The sequence below is a fragment of the Festucalex cinctus genome, chromosome 21 (genome assembly GCF_051991245.1).
Source record: "Festucalex cinctus isolate MCC-2025b chromosome 21, RoL_Fcin_1.0, whole genome shotgun sequence".
In the NCBI taxonomy this organism is placed as follows: Eukaryota; Metazoa; Chordata; class Actinopteri; order Syngnathiformes; family Syngnathidae; genus Festucalex; species Festucalex cinctus.
Window position 1 is genome coordinate 19,699,689 of NC_135431.1, and position 16,180 is coordinate 19,715,868.

Below are 16,180 nucleotides of genomic sequence, written 5' to 3' on the forward strand. Positions count from 1 at the left end.
TCTATCCTTCTCAATGGTATAACTGTCACTTTTAGAAGCTGAACTAGTTCTGTACTTCTGGTCTGTGGTATCAAGAGGTTCCTGACATTGTTTCTCTCCGGTTTTGTGCTCATCTGACACATGATGCTGGGTTGATGCACTCGGAACAGAATTATTGATAGAATGGTCATTCTGCTTGTCAGGCACGAGACTATGTCCACTTGAAGAACCTTTGGAATGACCACAAGACGAGACTCTTGTCTTGCTCCAAGAGGAACTGGCCTTGTTGTTAGGGCTACGACTTTCTATTCTGGGTGGTCGAAGGGGAACATTTGGAAGACGACTATCTCTTGATGATGATGATGCTCGAGGAGAAGGGTGCTGGAAAGGACTAGGTGTTGTAGATTTCGGAGTAGTACTCATGGAGACCGTGATGGCCTTACTGGAGGAGTTTTGACAATGAAGATTATTCACTCTCGAATGATGATAGTGATCTTTGTCTGACCTGTTGAGAAATACGAAGATTACAAAAGTTTGGGGTAGAAATTACAATTTTACTCAATTGGACGGGATGTGAAACAAAAAGGAACCAGAAGGCACATTTCAGATTTCATATATTGTCAGAGAAATACTTAGCAAGCAATTTACTTGCTTTTCCCAAAATTAAGAGTTACATCTAGCTATTTAATGTACAATATTGGATCAAATCAAACTGACTGACTATCCATCCATACATTCATTTAACATCTATTATCTGAACGTGCTTATCCTCATTAGCGATGGGTACCGAAGACAGTGCTTTTGGGGTAAGTATCGATTGGGATAGGTACTTCTGAGATTCACGTAAAATAAAACGGTGCCATATTTCGATACTGAAGCACGTCGTTTTAAGTTGTGATTGTGCGGGAGTTGACTATTTTCCATGGTGTACTTGAACTCAACATTATATGCAAATTACGCACCCGGCATGCTGACGTCCCCCACTCGCGGGAGCCTAGCCGTTCTGGAGCCGCGTGGTCGGTCAGTGGAAGCGACTGGCGGCAAGCGGATCCCGCGGCCGCGGTGGCAGCTCAGCTGAGAGACCGACCGCCGAAGCCGCGGGTGCCACCGCTTCTTCTTCGGTCCACAACGCAGAATTCACTCAACTGGGTCCAGGCCGGACGGCAGCCGGTGGAGGGACGCCAACATTTCCAGGTTTGGGAACGAGTGAGACTTTTGTGCCGCTCCACAAGCCAAACAAATACATACAGTTTATAAAGGAGGAGGAAAGCCTCCGCACCCGGCGGATGCTGGAAATGCCCGCTTCCCCGGAATTAGCACACGACTGGGAGCAACCCCACTGAATAGAATCATGACAAGGTAAACGGCTTCACCATCGTAAACATTGTAATTTGGATGCACAGTACTACTCTTAACTATATTTACAATCGCGAAATCTTGTGACCAAAATGTAGCGAGCATTACAGACCACATCGGGTGCAGCCAAATGATTAATTTGTACACAATTATTCTCTTTGTTCACATCATGTCCCCTTCCAACTGTTATTTTTTCTACTACATTGAGTGCAAAGTGGGTTGGAACGTCAAACTCATTGCGCGGCGTCTGGCAGCCTTTATGTTCTGGAAAAAACAACTGCACAAAAAACGAAAACATCAATTATTAATTTATATATTTACCGTTATACATTTATTTTTTTTACTATTGCTCTCTGGCTCATTTGTTTTACATTTTTGTTATTTGTCAAAGTTTATATATTTAAAAGTAATTAAAAGTTAAATTGATTACAAAAAAATACTGTTACAGAACGATGAACATTTATTACATCCAAATAAATAAATAAATTGGAAAAAAATTGGTACCATTGAGCACCGGTATCGATTCCCAGGTACCGAGTATCGGAACAGTATCGGTTCAAATGTGAAAGGTACCCATCCCTAATCCTCACAGTGGGTTAGCTCATGGAAAAAGGAAAACATTTCATGGAAACCCTTTTGGGTGGTATATCACTGCTTTTGCAAGAATATTTATGGTTTTAAATAAAAATTCAGTGCAACCGAACAGGTGTTAATCGCAGATTTTCAGTACTCACTACCCTTTTCTCCGCAAATAATGGGGTTCACTGCATTTCCTTTTACAGCTCAACTCCCATTGATTTGCTAATTTACATGTTGACACTTACGACTGGTTCAGCCTTTGAATCTCAGCATCCTTTCGCATAACCTCTTGTCTGGCTGTCCGTAAAAGCGCAGAGATATTCTTTTTGAGGTGGTTGTTCTCAGTGCTCAGCCCTGTGTTCTATTAAAAAAATAAAATAAAACAAAAAGTTTTAATTTGGATAATCATTTTCATATTGAACAAGTTAGTTTGAGCTTGATTGAAAAACCCCTTATCATTCGGGCAATTTTTCCAAAAACGCTTTTAAAAAAAAAAAGGTGCTTTCAAAGTAAAGTCAGCCTGACACTTGCACGACTTTTGGGCACGATTCTGTCGTGGCAAGTCGTGTCATTTTGGGGCACGAACTGGGAGGTTCCCGTACTCTTCACGATTAGTTCACGAATGTGTGACCAATCATGTCCATATTGACACGAACTGACACAAGGAGTTCAGGCATAGTTTGCGCACTTCCCGCATTTGCAGGCCGAGTTCGCGCATAGTTTCCGCACTTCCCGCATTTGCAGGACGAGTTCGCGCATAGTTTACGCACTTCCCACATTTGCAGGACGAGTTCGCGCATAGTTTCCGCATAGTTTACGCACTTCCTGCATTTGCACGGCGAGTTCGCGCAATTCGGATTGTGTCGTGCCGACTTGGGCGCAGTTGCGTACTCGTCGGCTGTCGGGTTCCGAGGTGGCCGCCTCTGGCACCGGCGAGGGGGGGCGGTGTCCCCGTGCCGGCCGCGGGCCGGAATCAAGGTTGAGTGGACGTGGAGAAGCGGGGGAGTGCAAACCGAGCCGACCGGCCCACGACCCCGCGAGCGTCCGACCCTACGCGGCCGCGGCCTCTCGTTCAAAGGCACCTCCGCCCGTGCGGGCTCGCACGCCCTCTCTCTTCCGGTAATGATCCTTCCGCAGGTTCACCCACGGAAACCTTGTTAAACTTCCTCTAGTAGAGTCAAGTTTGATCGTCTTCTCGGCGCGCCGCAGGCACAGGGGAGGGCCCATCCGAGGCGCGCACTGCCACGCACTGGCTTGCATCCTTCCCACATCGTCCCGACGAGTTCACGAACAGTTTGCGCATAGTTCATGACCCGGTCGCAAAATTTTGTCGTGACAAAGATTTTGAACGTTTCAAAATTTTTGTCACGACATGGCACTCAGTCACGACGGGTTTACGCACACTTCTCGCCACTTTACGAGTAGTTCGCGCACTGGTACGACTCGAGTCGTGCCAATTCTTTCCACAAAAGCGTGCAAGTGTCAAGGCGCCTTTGAAGCTGTTCCTGAACCATTTGGAGTAGCGGCATTATATATATATATATATATATATATATATATATATATATATATATATATATATATATATATATATATATATATATATATATATTTATATTTTTTTTTTTTTAAGAATGTTTGCCCACCCGGTAGCCATCCGCAAGGCCGCTTTGATGCACGGGCTTACCTGGGCTGGAGCCCAGGGGCGTACAGTCGTTAGGGGCCTATCAGAATCATAAAAAACAAAACAAAAACAAAAAAAAACCTGTGGCTATATTTGATGGTTAGCCGGGGCCTATGAGTAGGTAAAGGCGGCCCCATAATAAGTTAATTAACAACAATAAAGACAATTATAAAAATGACAATGCTACAAAAAGACAAAATCAATGCACTGACTGAACTAGCAACATACGCGCATAAACCAACCTGCTAACTTTTCTTATAAAACGTCAGCTGGGTGGGATACATGCAGAATAAGAGACACTGAAAGTGGGATTTTAAAACAAGTATGAGGCTAGTGGTTGCGAGTAACAGGTATAACAACAGATCAAACCTGTATCTCCATCTGCTGAAGTCGTCTGTGTAATTCTTTAATTTGGTGTTGGGCTTCTTGAAATCGGGATTTCAACTGCAAGTATCAAAAAATAAGTTAAATGACTGGTCAGATCACTGCAACCTATACCATTTTAACCATGAACACAACTGATCCATTGATCATTGTTCGCTTCAGAGGGCCATCACAGGCATCCGCTAACGGAACACACCGTGAAAATGAGTCACTGTAACACAATTTTTCAGTAATAAATTAAATTATACTGCATATATTTGTGTCAAGTTGTATTTTACAATTTCAAAATGTGCAAAAGATCGCAAGTTACTTCTTGTTTAAAATTAGATAGCTCTTAATATAAAAAGTACACATCAATCGTTTCTGCTTCGTATGCAGTAAACACACATTATTTTACAATAAACATCCTATTAAACTTAACAAAATAAAAGCATTCAGTGTTCCGCAAAGGAATACAATAACAGAATTTCACAGTAATAAATTAAATAACAATGGATATATTTCTGGGGACTAGGTTGTATTTTACAGTTTTAAAGTTACTTCATGTTAAAAATTAGTCAGCTCTTAATATGAAAAGAAAAATGCACCGAGCCATCACCATTGTCTCACAAATGCAATTATGCCATGTTGTAGTGAAAGAAAAATGATCAAAACAAATCAGTCACACTTGTTTGTTTGAACATAACATACATATTTTAAATTGTATTTTTTTTTTTTATTCAATTGTTATGAAATTACTGTATCAATGACTAAAAAATAGTGTTGTTCCGATACTGGTATCGGCAGAAGCGCCGATACTGCATTAAAACAGTGGTATCGGTGATTACTCACAAGTAACATGCCGATACCATTAATTCCAACTCTAATATAGGATATTGGATGCAGCATCTTGTGTCTTGCTCATGCATGACATTCACTGATATGTGACATGTTCACTGCATGCCGATCTAAGATATCCTATTGGACCTTCAATGCTCTGAACCAATGGCAGGACAGCTTTTTCATGTTAAGGAAAAAAAAAAACCCCGTAGGTATCGGTATGGTATCGGCCGATACTGCAAAGCTGGGTATCGGTATCGGTATCGAGGGCCAAAAAACGGTATCGGAACAACACTACTAAAAAATAAACCATATTTAAATTAGGAAAAAAAAGTGCATTTTATTGAAAATTTAGATATAAATTGAAGTATAAAACATGCGATTAATCGTCAGTTAATTATTTAAGTCATGCAATTAATTATGATTAAAAATTTTAATCGACTGACACCTTTAATATGTATATATATATGCTTAAAATATCTTACTGTAAGTAATCTTTTGTTATGAGGCAAAAGAAACTTACCTCGGTATAAGATGATTCTCTGCCCTGTTGTTCTTCTGTTACAATCTCTTCATATAGATCCATTGATTCTTTCAGGTGCAAATGATTTGAAGAGAACTTCTCTGTATAATAAGAAAAGATATCCTCAGTGACACAAACAATTAAAAAAAAAAAAAAAATGCAATTAATTTGAGGTGATTTTAATTTATTTGTTAAATCCAAATGGACACCAGTAAACAATTGATTTACAATGTAACAGTCTTTTCCGCTCTAATCATGAAACCTAGTAGAATTGGTTTGGCTTGTTTGTTTATTGAACATATATATAAACTAGGGCTGTCAAAGTTAAAGCGTTAATAGACTAATTAATCACAGAAAAATGTCGCATTAATCACGTATTAACGCGTATTAATCGTACTATTTTTTGGACCGCACTTGAGCCTTGAACGTAACCGCAGATGGTTACATTGAAGGCTCCGCAGGTCAGTGATGAGGTTGGTGTGCTCGGTGGTAAATTTCGCTTTGAAAAACACCCTGACGGGACTTTAGATAAAACAAAAGTAATTTGCGTTTAAAGAATTAATAATTGCTGAATTGCACCCAATTGCATGCAATTGCGTACATGCATTTAATCAATGTTTGCAAATGACATTCAGATCATAAAATGCGTTAATGTCAAAATATTACGGTATTTTGTCTTTATTTCATAATAGGCGAATACGCAAGTAACTTAGCTGATTAATCATGATTAATCAAAATTAAAAAGCGTGATTAATCAGATTAAAAATTTTCAACGTTTGACAGCACTAATATAAACAAGTAAAAGAAAGTTAAAAGTAAAATAAAAAGAAACATACAATCAATTATCATTTACCGTATTTTCCGTACTAAGGCGCACCACATTATAAGGCGCACCTTCAATGAATGACATATTTTAAAACTTTTTCCATCTTTAAAGGCGCTACAGTAGAGGCTGGGGCTACGTTATGCATCCATTAGTTGGTGCTGCGCTAAAGGGAATGTCAACAAAACAGTCAGATAGGTCAGTCAAACTTTATTAATAGATTACAAACCAGCTTTCTGACAACTCCATTCACTCCCAAAATGAATAAACAGCTGTTTTAGTATTTTCTCTGAGGTACAGTATTAGTATTAGCTATCCAAGATGGCATGCGCGTCACCGATCGTGCAGGGTCACCGATAGAGTCTTGACAGCGAGACCTGTTGCGGCTCAATATTGATCCATATATAAGGCGCACTGGATTATAAGGCGCATGGTCAGCTTTTGAAAAAATTAAAGGCTCTTCGGTGCGCCTTATAGTGCGGAAAATACGGTACATGTTCAAAGGGAGTAGGAAGAAGTTGAAAACCTATCCAGTCCTAGCCCTTATTCTTTGTATCTCATCATTTATTTAATTATGAATACAATAGGTTACATATTAAAAAAAGAAAATGCATAATCCTACTCATATAGCGTATGTACATAAAATTCATAGAAATACACGATAATACATCAACATATACAATTTTCATTACACTCATATTGGTACATTAAAGAAAAAAATTCATTTCGACAATTGTACTAACACATGTCTGATTTAAATAATGGTCTTGAACTTTGCTTTTAAACATTTTTTTTTTTAACTCAGCAAGTGACCTGCATCTTTTCAGCTCAGTACCAAAATTATTCCACAAATTAACACCTTTTACAGAAACACACCTTTGCTTAATATTTGTTCTTGTTTTTTTTTTGTTTTTTTTAAATAGACACTTGTACCCCTTATCTCATAAGGACTGTTTAATTTCAAACAACTTCTGAGTACTGTGGCAGAGTAGATTGTTGTGTACTTTGTACATTATTTGTGTTATTTGAAACTCAACCAAGTCATAAAATGTCAGTGTTTAATTTAATAAATGGTAGATGTGTTGATTCTGTATATTTTGATCGATTAATAATACTTATGGCTCTTTTTTGCAGTTTGAAAACAGGGTCGGTCTTTGTTTTATATGCTTTTCCCCAGATTTCCACACAATAGGTCAGATATGGTAATAATAATGAACTGTATAATGTATATATTGATTTCATGTTCAGGACCTCCTTAGTTTTATAGTGTCCTTATGATTTTTGCCATTTTCTATATGTGGCTTCCAACATGATTTATCATCAATAACGACTCCAAGGAATTTGTTTTCATACACCCTTTCTATTTCAATTGAATTTACCATAATTTTGACTTAATGAGAGATTTGTCTAGTGCCAAAAACTATGAACTTGGTTTGATTTAAATTTAATGATAATTTGTTCATGTCAAACCAATTTTTTTTATTCTATTTAATTCATACTCCACAGTAGTTAGAAGCGGCTTCAGGTTTTCTCCTGAACAGTATATAGTAGTGTGTCATCAGCAAATAAGACACTTTTCAATATTTTTGAGACACAACAGATATCATTTATGTACAATGTAAATAATTTAGGGCCTAGCATAGACCCTTGAGGAACTCCATGAGTAATCTTCAAATGTCTTGATTGTACATCCTTAAACTGCAAATACTGATATCTATCATCCAAATAACTTTTCATCCATTTATATGCAATACCTCTTATACAATATTGCTCTAATTTATTCATTAATATAGAATCCATGGTGTCAAAAGCTTTTTTTTTTAATCCATAAAAATCCCAACAGTAATTTTTTTTTTATGTTGGTAGATATTGCTTCAACGAGTTCCATGACTGCCATTGAGGTGGTCCGTTTTTTTCTAAACCCATATTGATTTTAGAGATTATGTTTCTCAATAAAATTGTCCAATCCGTATGAAATAATTTTTCTAGAATTTTTGAGAACTGTGGCAACAATGATATTGGTCTGTAGTTATTAAACGTGTCGTTCGCCACTTTTATAAATAGGAGTAACTTTTGCTATTTTCATTTTTGATGGAAATATACCAGTTTTGAATGACAAATTACATATATATGTGCACAATATATTCTATAATAATTTTCACTAGTGTCATATCAATGTTGAAGCAGTCAGTGGACTTTTTATTTTTTTAATGTTTTTACAACATTTAATACTTCTATATCATTAACATCATTAAGGAACATAGTGGAAGAATTATTTACAATGTACTTATCTATTTCATATTATATATCTGAATATATCCAAGAAATGCTGATTGAGTACAAACCCAGCAGGGCTCTGAGATCTACAGACTTGGGCCAACTAGTGGAACCCAGAGTTCGAAGCAAACATGGTGAAGCTGCATTTAGCCATTATGCTGCACACAGATGGAATAGGCTACCAACAGAAGTGAAGTCAGCCCCGAGTGTAAGTGCTTTTAAATCCAGGTTAAATACTTTGCTTTTTTCTTATACCTTTGATTAGGGACTTTTAAACAGCTTTAATTTTTTTTATTATTTTAAAAATCCTTATGTTAAATGTTTTATTGTTATTGTATGTTCTTTTTAGCAAATTTTGTATCCTATTTTCATTTATTTTTCTTCCTCTGAATGTTAACTACTGTTTCTTGATGCTTATGTGTTGTCTTTCCTTGTGTAAAGCACATTGAGTTGCCTTGTGTATGAAATGTGCTATACAAATAAACTTGCCTTGCCTTGCCTTGCCTTAAGGGCCTGCTAGACGACTGCGAGTAGCAATGCATTTTAAATGAATACATCTGGTTTTTGTTTTTGTTTTTTTTGTTTTTTTTAATTATGACAGTGAACAACGCATATTTTCACAGCTGCAAAATTAGAGAATGAAGAGGAGCCGCAGAAAACCTTTGATTGTTTTTTTGTTAAAGACAAACTTCTAAATAAATACCTCCATGACCTGTGTCCTTTTGCAACTGTTCAGAAGTACACAGTACAGTTATAATAAACATACACACGTCAATCATATTTTAATTATGAATAAACTTTTTTTTATTAGCACAGACTTCTATAATAATACATGCTCTGTATCTGATTTATTTTGACTTGTACTGATGAAAGTGTGAGTTACACTTCAAGTGACATAGGTTGCTTTTACTTTTTTCGTCCACTAGATGTCCACATGTTGCTTTCACTGAAGCACCAAAGCTTCGAATCCTTTTTGGCACAATTTGAAAGAAAGCCTCAAAGGGTTCACAAAGCTTCACCCACACATATCTACATAATATCGAGCAGATCATAAGAAATCATTTTAAAACTGATTTTACCTGAATTACTGGAAGGGGCGAGATCGAGGTCATCGTAGATATCCACAGAATCGTCATTGACAGCAACTGTGGATTTTAAAATACCATCAGAACTCTAGAGAAGAAAGGTTTACATGGAGACTTTTTGTGTCATTCCAATTGAAATCAATCAACTTGAAGATTTTACACGTGACGTGACGTGATCTATTCCGATCTGCCATTTATATACTCCACTACGTTAATCAGATCAGACATGTAAACACGCAGGTATCGCTGTAACCATCATGTGATTTATCAAGCTGGAGCTACCTATCACTATATGTGATTGGCATAGATAAATTATGAAAAACTATTTTTATAGAATATAAATAATTATCTGAATAATTGACAGTCTAATTTAAAAAAATAAAATGATTTGTTAAATTTGTCTTGCCATTTCACCCAGCACTAAAACATTACAAATCCGCTATAACTTGAATATTTATATACATACCACCAGGAGTTATGGCACTACCTGTGCGCTCCATTCTTTCAAATGTCTCCGTAGCTCACTTTGTACCTGAAAATAAGTCAAAATGATTGTTTTAAAGCAGGGGTGTCAAACCTAAGGCCCACGGGCCTGATGATTTTGTAAAGTTAAAAAAACAAAAAACAAAAAAAAGAATTGTAATGTTGGACTAATTAATCAGTCAGCCACAATCAAAATATGTAAAATTTGTAACTTCACAAGGAGTCCTCAGATGAGCAAATGAGCAATGCAACTTGTATGTAAGAATCGTCATGGATGTCATTATTTTACACACAATTTAAAGTTACGGTTTGTTTAATAATTATAATAAATATAATAAGTAGTAGTAGTAGTAGTAGTAGTAGTGTCCTTATAACATAATTAACTGTGCCACGCAATGCATTCTGGGAACAATATATATGCAAAACAGGTAGATTTAACACGTCTAGAGCTCAGTGTTGCCGCAGTCTATTTGCATTTGTATTATTTTTTGGAACAATATGATTACAGTTGACCTCCGTAATTTAGGGCTGGCACACAAATAGCAAAAATCGTTTTTAAGTTATATAGCGTTATTTTACCGATGCGGCCCATTTGGTAATATATTTTCCTCCAGGCGGCCCCTGAGCTAACATGAGTTTGACACCCCTGTTTTAAAGGATATGCATATACAAACTTGATTCAGATATTCAAACTTGAGTCTTGTGGAGGAATATCAAATATATTTCTCCTCCAATATATCAAAGTTGAAACTCATTCATTCATATCTTATTACGCCAACGCAATAGTCAGTCCAGAGCAGTTTGGTTCGCTTCTTAACCCGGGATTTACACCGGATGCGGCTGCGGTGCGTCTTGACTGTGTGCTCCGGACGCATCAATTTTTTGGCCAACTCACACCGGCTCCGCACAGCTGCCATCCGGCTGCTCCGCCGCCGACCACTTCCTGCTTTGTCTCGCGTGGCATTAAAAACAATGACAAAAACACAGAAAGTCTGTGCTCATCATAGAAGCAGAAAGAGGTAGACTTTTATTATTTTGTGGCTTTCCACCTCCAATATAAACCTCTCCTCGTCCATGTTCGCTGGTGTCTAAACTGTGAATGAGCACTTCGCCCGTTAACTCCAGGCCCGGCTACGCCCACATCACGTTTTGCCGACAAGCTTGCGAAATAGGAGCTGGCGAGTGTTTTATTTTGAAAGGTAACCGGAAATTTATTTTGAAACTGTGTCGGTCTTCCTGTCCTGCTCGAGGTGTTTTGTGCTAGCTTGCCATTTGCCGGAGGCCGACCGATGCGGCATCCGGCAAAAATAGAAAATAGGTCTATTTGCGCGGAAGGACTGCGGCACGCCGCAGCTGAGACTCAGTCGACACGCAACGCAAACGCACCCGATGTAATTTGCACTTTTCGAACGAATGGAATCTAATTGGTTGTGTCGCCGGAACGCACCGCAGCCGCATCCGGAGTAAATCCCGGGTAAGTCCACGTCAGAGCAGGCACGAATGATATAGTCCACAGACTGAACAGGGTATCCACATGTACACTGTGCACTTTTACCAAGTTTCAATCTAAGCAAATTATCCCCAGTTCTACTCGTTTTTGCTCAGACACGATTGAAAGCAACTCAGAGAGGTGCCACTGGAGAGGTTTTCGCTCGCAAAAGCCGTACTTAACTGGGGTGGTAAAAATAGTTGAAACTGTAAAAGTATGCAGGGCTCTACACTAACTTTTCCACTACTAGCACTGGTGTGAGTAACATTTTTAGTTGCTCGCACAGCACAGGATTTGGTCGCACCATTTTTTTGTGGACGTACAGCATGACCGTAGGCATACGCAACTCGATATATTTGCAAAATACTTCATTGGAACACGAGGTTTGCCTGCAACAGCAGTGGCTATCAAAACAAGTCAATAATTTCGTATAACTTAATGCATGTGAATATTATTTTGTTTAGCTCATTAAAAGTCAGTACTTTTTTTTTTTCCTTCACCTGCTCCTCAGCCGATGGTCCCATGACCTTTTCATCTGTATGCTGTCCTCGCGCCGCTTCTAGATTTCACCAGCTAGTCAGCGAGTTAACGACGTTCCAAATAACCAGACTTCGTTTTCCTTTTGTGCTGTTAATTTGAACAATGGCTTCTGACCATTGCCCTTTTAGGTCATCGTAAAACTAGAAAATAAAGTAAACAATGTACTATTAGCTAACTAATTCCTGGGTGGAGTTTGCATGGTCTCCCCGTGCCTGCGTGGGCCTTCTCCGGGTACTCCGGTCTCCTCCCACATTCCAAAGACATGCATGGCAAGTTAATTGGGTGCTCCGAATTGTCCCTACATGTGCTTGTGAGTGTGGATGGTTGTTCGTCTCTGTGTGCCCTGCGATTGGCAACCAGTCCAGGGTGTCCCCCGCCTACTGCCCAGAGCCAGCTGAGATAGGCGCCAGCACCCCCCGCGACCCTTGTGAGGAATAAGCGGTCAAGAAAATGGATGGATGGATAATAGCTAACTATACACCTTTTCATGCTTGTAGCTAGTTACATTGAACATTCAACAATCTCTAACTGTCCTAATTAACTAAAATAAATCTACAATGTTTTTATATTGACATCGCATGTACTTACGGATAATTCTCGTCCAAAGCAACAACAAAAATAAGATCCAACAGTCTGCGTAACAATGAATATGTCGGTGTTGCTGCTACATTGGAGTGGTGTTAAACCTAGCAACCACAGGAGGGCGCTTAAAGACTGCACAAATTCAAATTAAAACTTCTGAAGGGCAGAATAATCTGTATCGTTTGATTAGGCACCTTCCGCATCATTCTCCTCCTCATTCTAATTTTGTTTTAGTAAATAATCAACAACAGACTGCTTCATTGTTTTTTTAAAATTCGCTGCTGCTTTTCCCTGAGTCCCGCACGGCACTCTACCACACCATAACCGCCTCCTTGCTTTTCCGTTACAGGAGGCGCGCGGCGGGAAGGGGGCGGGATCTTTGGACTCTAGCTTGCAGTCGCCAATGCGTGCGGATCTGCCATAACATTTCACAAGTGGCAAGTCACGCCAACATTGAACCATATTTACAATTTAATATGGACCATCATGAATGAAATATTGCGATTCACGACCGGCTGGCGCTCTCATTCAAGTTAATGTGAAAGCACACCGCAATTTTTATTTATTTATTTATTTTTAACTACAAACATTACAAATCCATCCACAAGTACCTTTTAAATTGTAAATATAGTTCAGCGTAGTTGTAAAAGATACAACTGAAGGTACTGATTGTATATACTGTATTTTTATGACCAGCGGGCGCCTTTGGTTCTCTCACGCAAACAAGAAAATGGGTGTTGCTCTATGCGTTGATGTCGGTCAATTAGATGACAGGTGACGACGGCCGTTCTCGTCCCCCTACGACCGCCGCTGCAGAACAACTGCCGAAAGGGTTCTAAACAGCGGGTACAACGGAACCGCTTGGCCCCAAAAGAGTCCCATGGAGGTATCCGGGGAGAAAAAAAATGCCGCATCCGTGTGGAACCGGTCCGGTGGAAAAGCGCCATATTACATAGGTTTGTATGTAAATTGTAGTCTGCGCGGTGCGCGTGTACACGTATGCTGTGCCGATCAGGAAGTAGCCATCCAATCACATTGCAGCGACTCATGTTTCACTCAAATACTATTGGATTGAGTTGGCGCACGGCGGCGCGCTCTCGTTGCTAATACGGGAGACGCAGCGGAGAACAAGGCGACTTTGTCGTGGAATGTTAAACATAGTGCAGAGAGAGAGCATTAATGCACTCGCGCCGCGCGAGCGGCATTTTTGTTCACCAGCACGCACTTGAAAATTGCCCGCATTTGCGAGTGAAATGCTCGCCCTGTCGAGCCCTGGTATGAGTTGTGGGGTACAGGGGCCTGACTCATCCACTGGTTACAACCAGCGATGAGTCTTGTGTCCAGGCTATAACTTTGTATCCTTGAAGCTGCTCTCTTTAAAAATTTGGCCAAACATATCTTTACAGTAGCCTTTTTGTTGGACCATTTATGACTAAACTATCTTCTAATTAGTAGATTAACACCTTAGCTGTTCAAAATGGGTACTTCTGCAATCCTCTGGCCATACGTTTTTAGACTGGATTCAGCTTCAAATTTCCCGTCCTCTGTCCGTGGATGTGATGTGCACATTCTGTACCCGACATGAAGAAGGGTGTGTGCGGTTTCATTCTTCTTCACACAACATGACCATGTTTAACTCAATCATTACCCACAATTCAATTCACATAGCCACAAAATGGGGACCAACCAATGTCTCACTCCAAGGTTTGGTCAAAAGTTGACAGCCCTGTTGGTGGTATGCAGCTCAAGGTCAATGATAAAGGGCTCGTTAAACTTCTGCGTCAGGCGCACGCAGAGACGTTACGGTGGAGCTCCGCTCGTGCGTTTGGCTTCATACACATCACAATACACAAACGGTGTCTGCTGTAGTTTCACTCCAAGTTGGGGTGTCGCTACGGCTGGGACTCCACAGAGTGGAGATTCCTCTGCATTTTTTGACGAATTCAGGAAGTTCCATTCAATTCAGGAACACGAAACAAAGCCGGAGGTGAGAGTAGGCTCATCACAGTGGCAATTATTTAATGCCAATTTGCACCGGTGTCAGCCGTAAACTCGCCAAAACACAACAGCCACGTGCTTAGCGAACACAGTTTGTTTGTTTGTTTTTGTTTTCCCTCTCGTCACACGCACATATCCACACGTACAGCCGTGGTCTCCGGGGCAGAAAGTGGATTTCCGCCACCAAACAGCTTCACGGAAACTATCTGGGCGGGAGTCGGGGAGAGAGAAAAAAAAAAAAAAAAAAAAAAGCTGAGCTGAGTACGCCATCGTATGGACCAATTATGAGCGAGCTACGTCCCGCCATCTAGGGCGTTCAAGAATTGGCGACGTGTGCGCTGCACTCAGCCACGAGCTATGCGGCACTTAAAAGTATAAACCAGGCTTAAGGTCCATGAAATATTAGGTAATTGATTGTTATATGTCATAACTGGGTAGTGGGTACTGATTCCTTTTGCCCAGAGCCGGTTTTTGCTGACTATTTTTTAAACAAATGGTCGGTATGTGCTACTTTGCAAACCCCCTTTTTCTTTTATCGCTCAGTTCCTTACACCCTGGTATTAGACTTAGGCATCTTTTGTTGAATTACAGTTATAATTCTTTAACATAAAAATACAAGTTTCCTCCTATGAACATCATTAAATCAATAGGAAGTGACACGACTTAAACAGGAAGTGACCCGGAAGTGACTTAAAATCAATAGGAAGTGACCTGATTTTAACAGGAAGTGATGCGGAAGTGGCCTAAAATCAACAGGAAGTGACCCGATTTCAACAGAGAGTGACCCTTACTCCATTTCTTACTCGATTCCCCAATTTTGATTCCATTTATTATTTGTCACTCCTTACACTATTGCTACTCGATTCTACGCACCTTACTTCATTGCTTACTTAATTATTCTCACTTTACTCCATTGCTTACCCGATTACTTGCTCCTTTTTCCATTGCTTACTTGATTTCTTCCTTGTTTTCTGGTTTCTTTGTTTCTTCCTAATTCATTTTCGCGCTATTTTTCTTCCTTCAACTGCTTCTAGATTTCTGGATAAATTCAAACCATTCCAACTTTAGCATGTTCAGATCATTCCAGGTCATTGTATATCATTCCATTCAATATCATTCAACATCATTCCAAAGGTTTTTATTCATCCTTGCAGCCTTCACACGCAATTTCCCAAGAAATTACAGTCTCTAGTTTACAAATGTATTGTGCATTTTTTTCAAATAAAATGGCTGAATAGGTGTAAATATTACTGCATTTCAACATAGTTTCTTATTTAAAAGTTTTTTTTTCTTTTTTAAAAGCAAAAAGAAGTTTCATCTCAAGCCTTGCTCAACAAGAACTGTTGCAGTCGCAATTCAAGCTAAAGGACATAAAAAGTGTAAGGTATTTGGTAGGTAAGGTATTGTAATAATTGATTTTAAATACGTTATCAAAATTACCATCATCTCAAACAACAAACTTTGCATGATACAGGTATTTATGGAATCCTATTTTCAGGAGTGCAGACAGTTTGGACCAGGCAGAACTCTTTGGTGACCGTGGAAACCCAGACCCTCCATACAGAAAATGCACACGGTG

The 16,180-nt window shown here is 39.3% G+C and overlaps 1 protein-coding gene across 4 annotated transcripts in view; it reads right to left on the bottom strand.

Moving 5' to 3' along the window:
• casp8ap2 (caspase 8 associated protein 2) overlaps positions 1-16,180 on the bottom strand; it is a 55,686-nt gene that overhangs the window by 14,984 nt on the left and 24,522 nt on the right. For all 4 annotated transcript variants that reach the window (XM_077510783.1, XM_077510782.1, XM_077510784.1 and 1 more), the window contains 6 exons: positions 9,976-10,041; positions 9,504-9,569; positions 5,325-5,425; positions 3,968-4,042; positions 2,160-2,275; positions 1-484 (listed from right to left, as the gene is read on the bottom strand). The exon at positions 1-484 is cut by the window's left edge and continues 1,795 nt beyond it. In XM_077510783.1, coding sequence (XP_077366909.1) covers positions 1-484; positions 2,160-2,275; positions 3,968-4,042; positions 5,325-5,425; positions 9,504-9,569; positions 9,976-10,009 — 876 coding nt within the window. In that variant the 5' untranslated portion in view covers positions 10,010-10,041. The remainder of the gene's footprint in view (positions 485-2,159; positions 2,276-3,967; positions 4,043-5,324; positions 5,426-9,503; positions 9,570-9,975; positions 10,042-16,180) is intronic.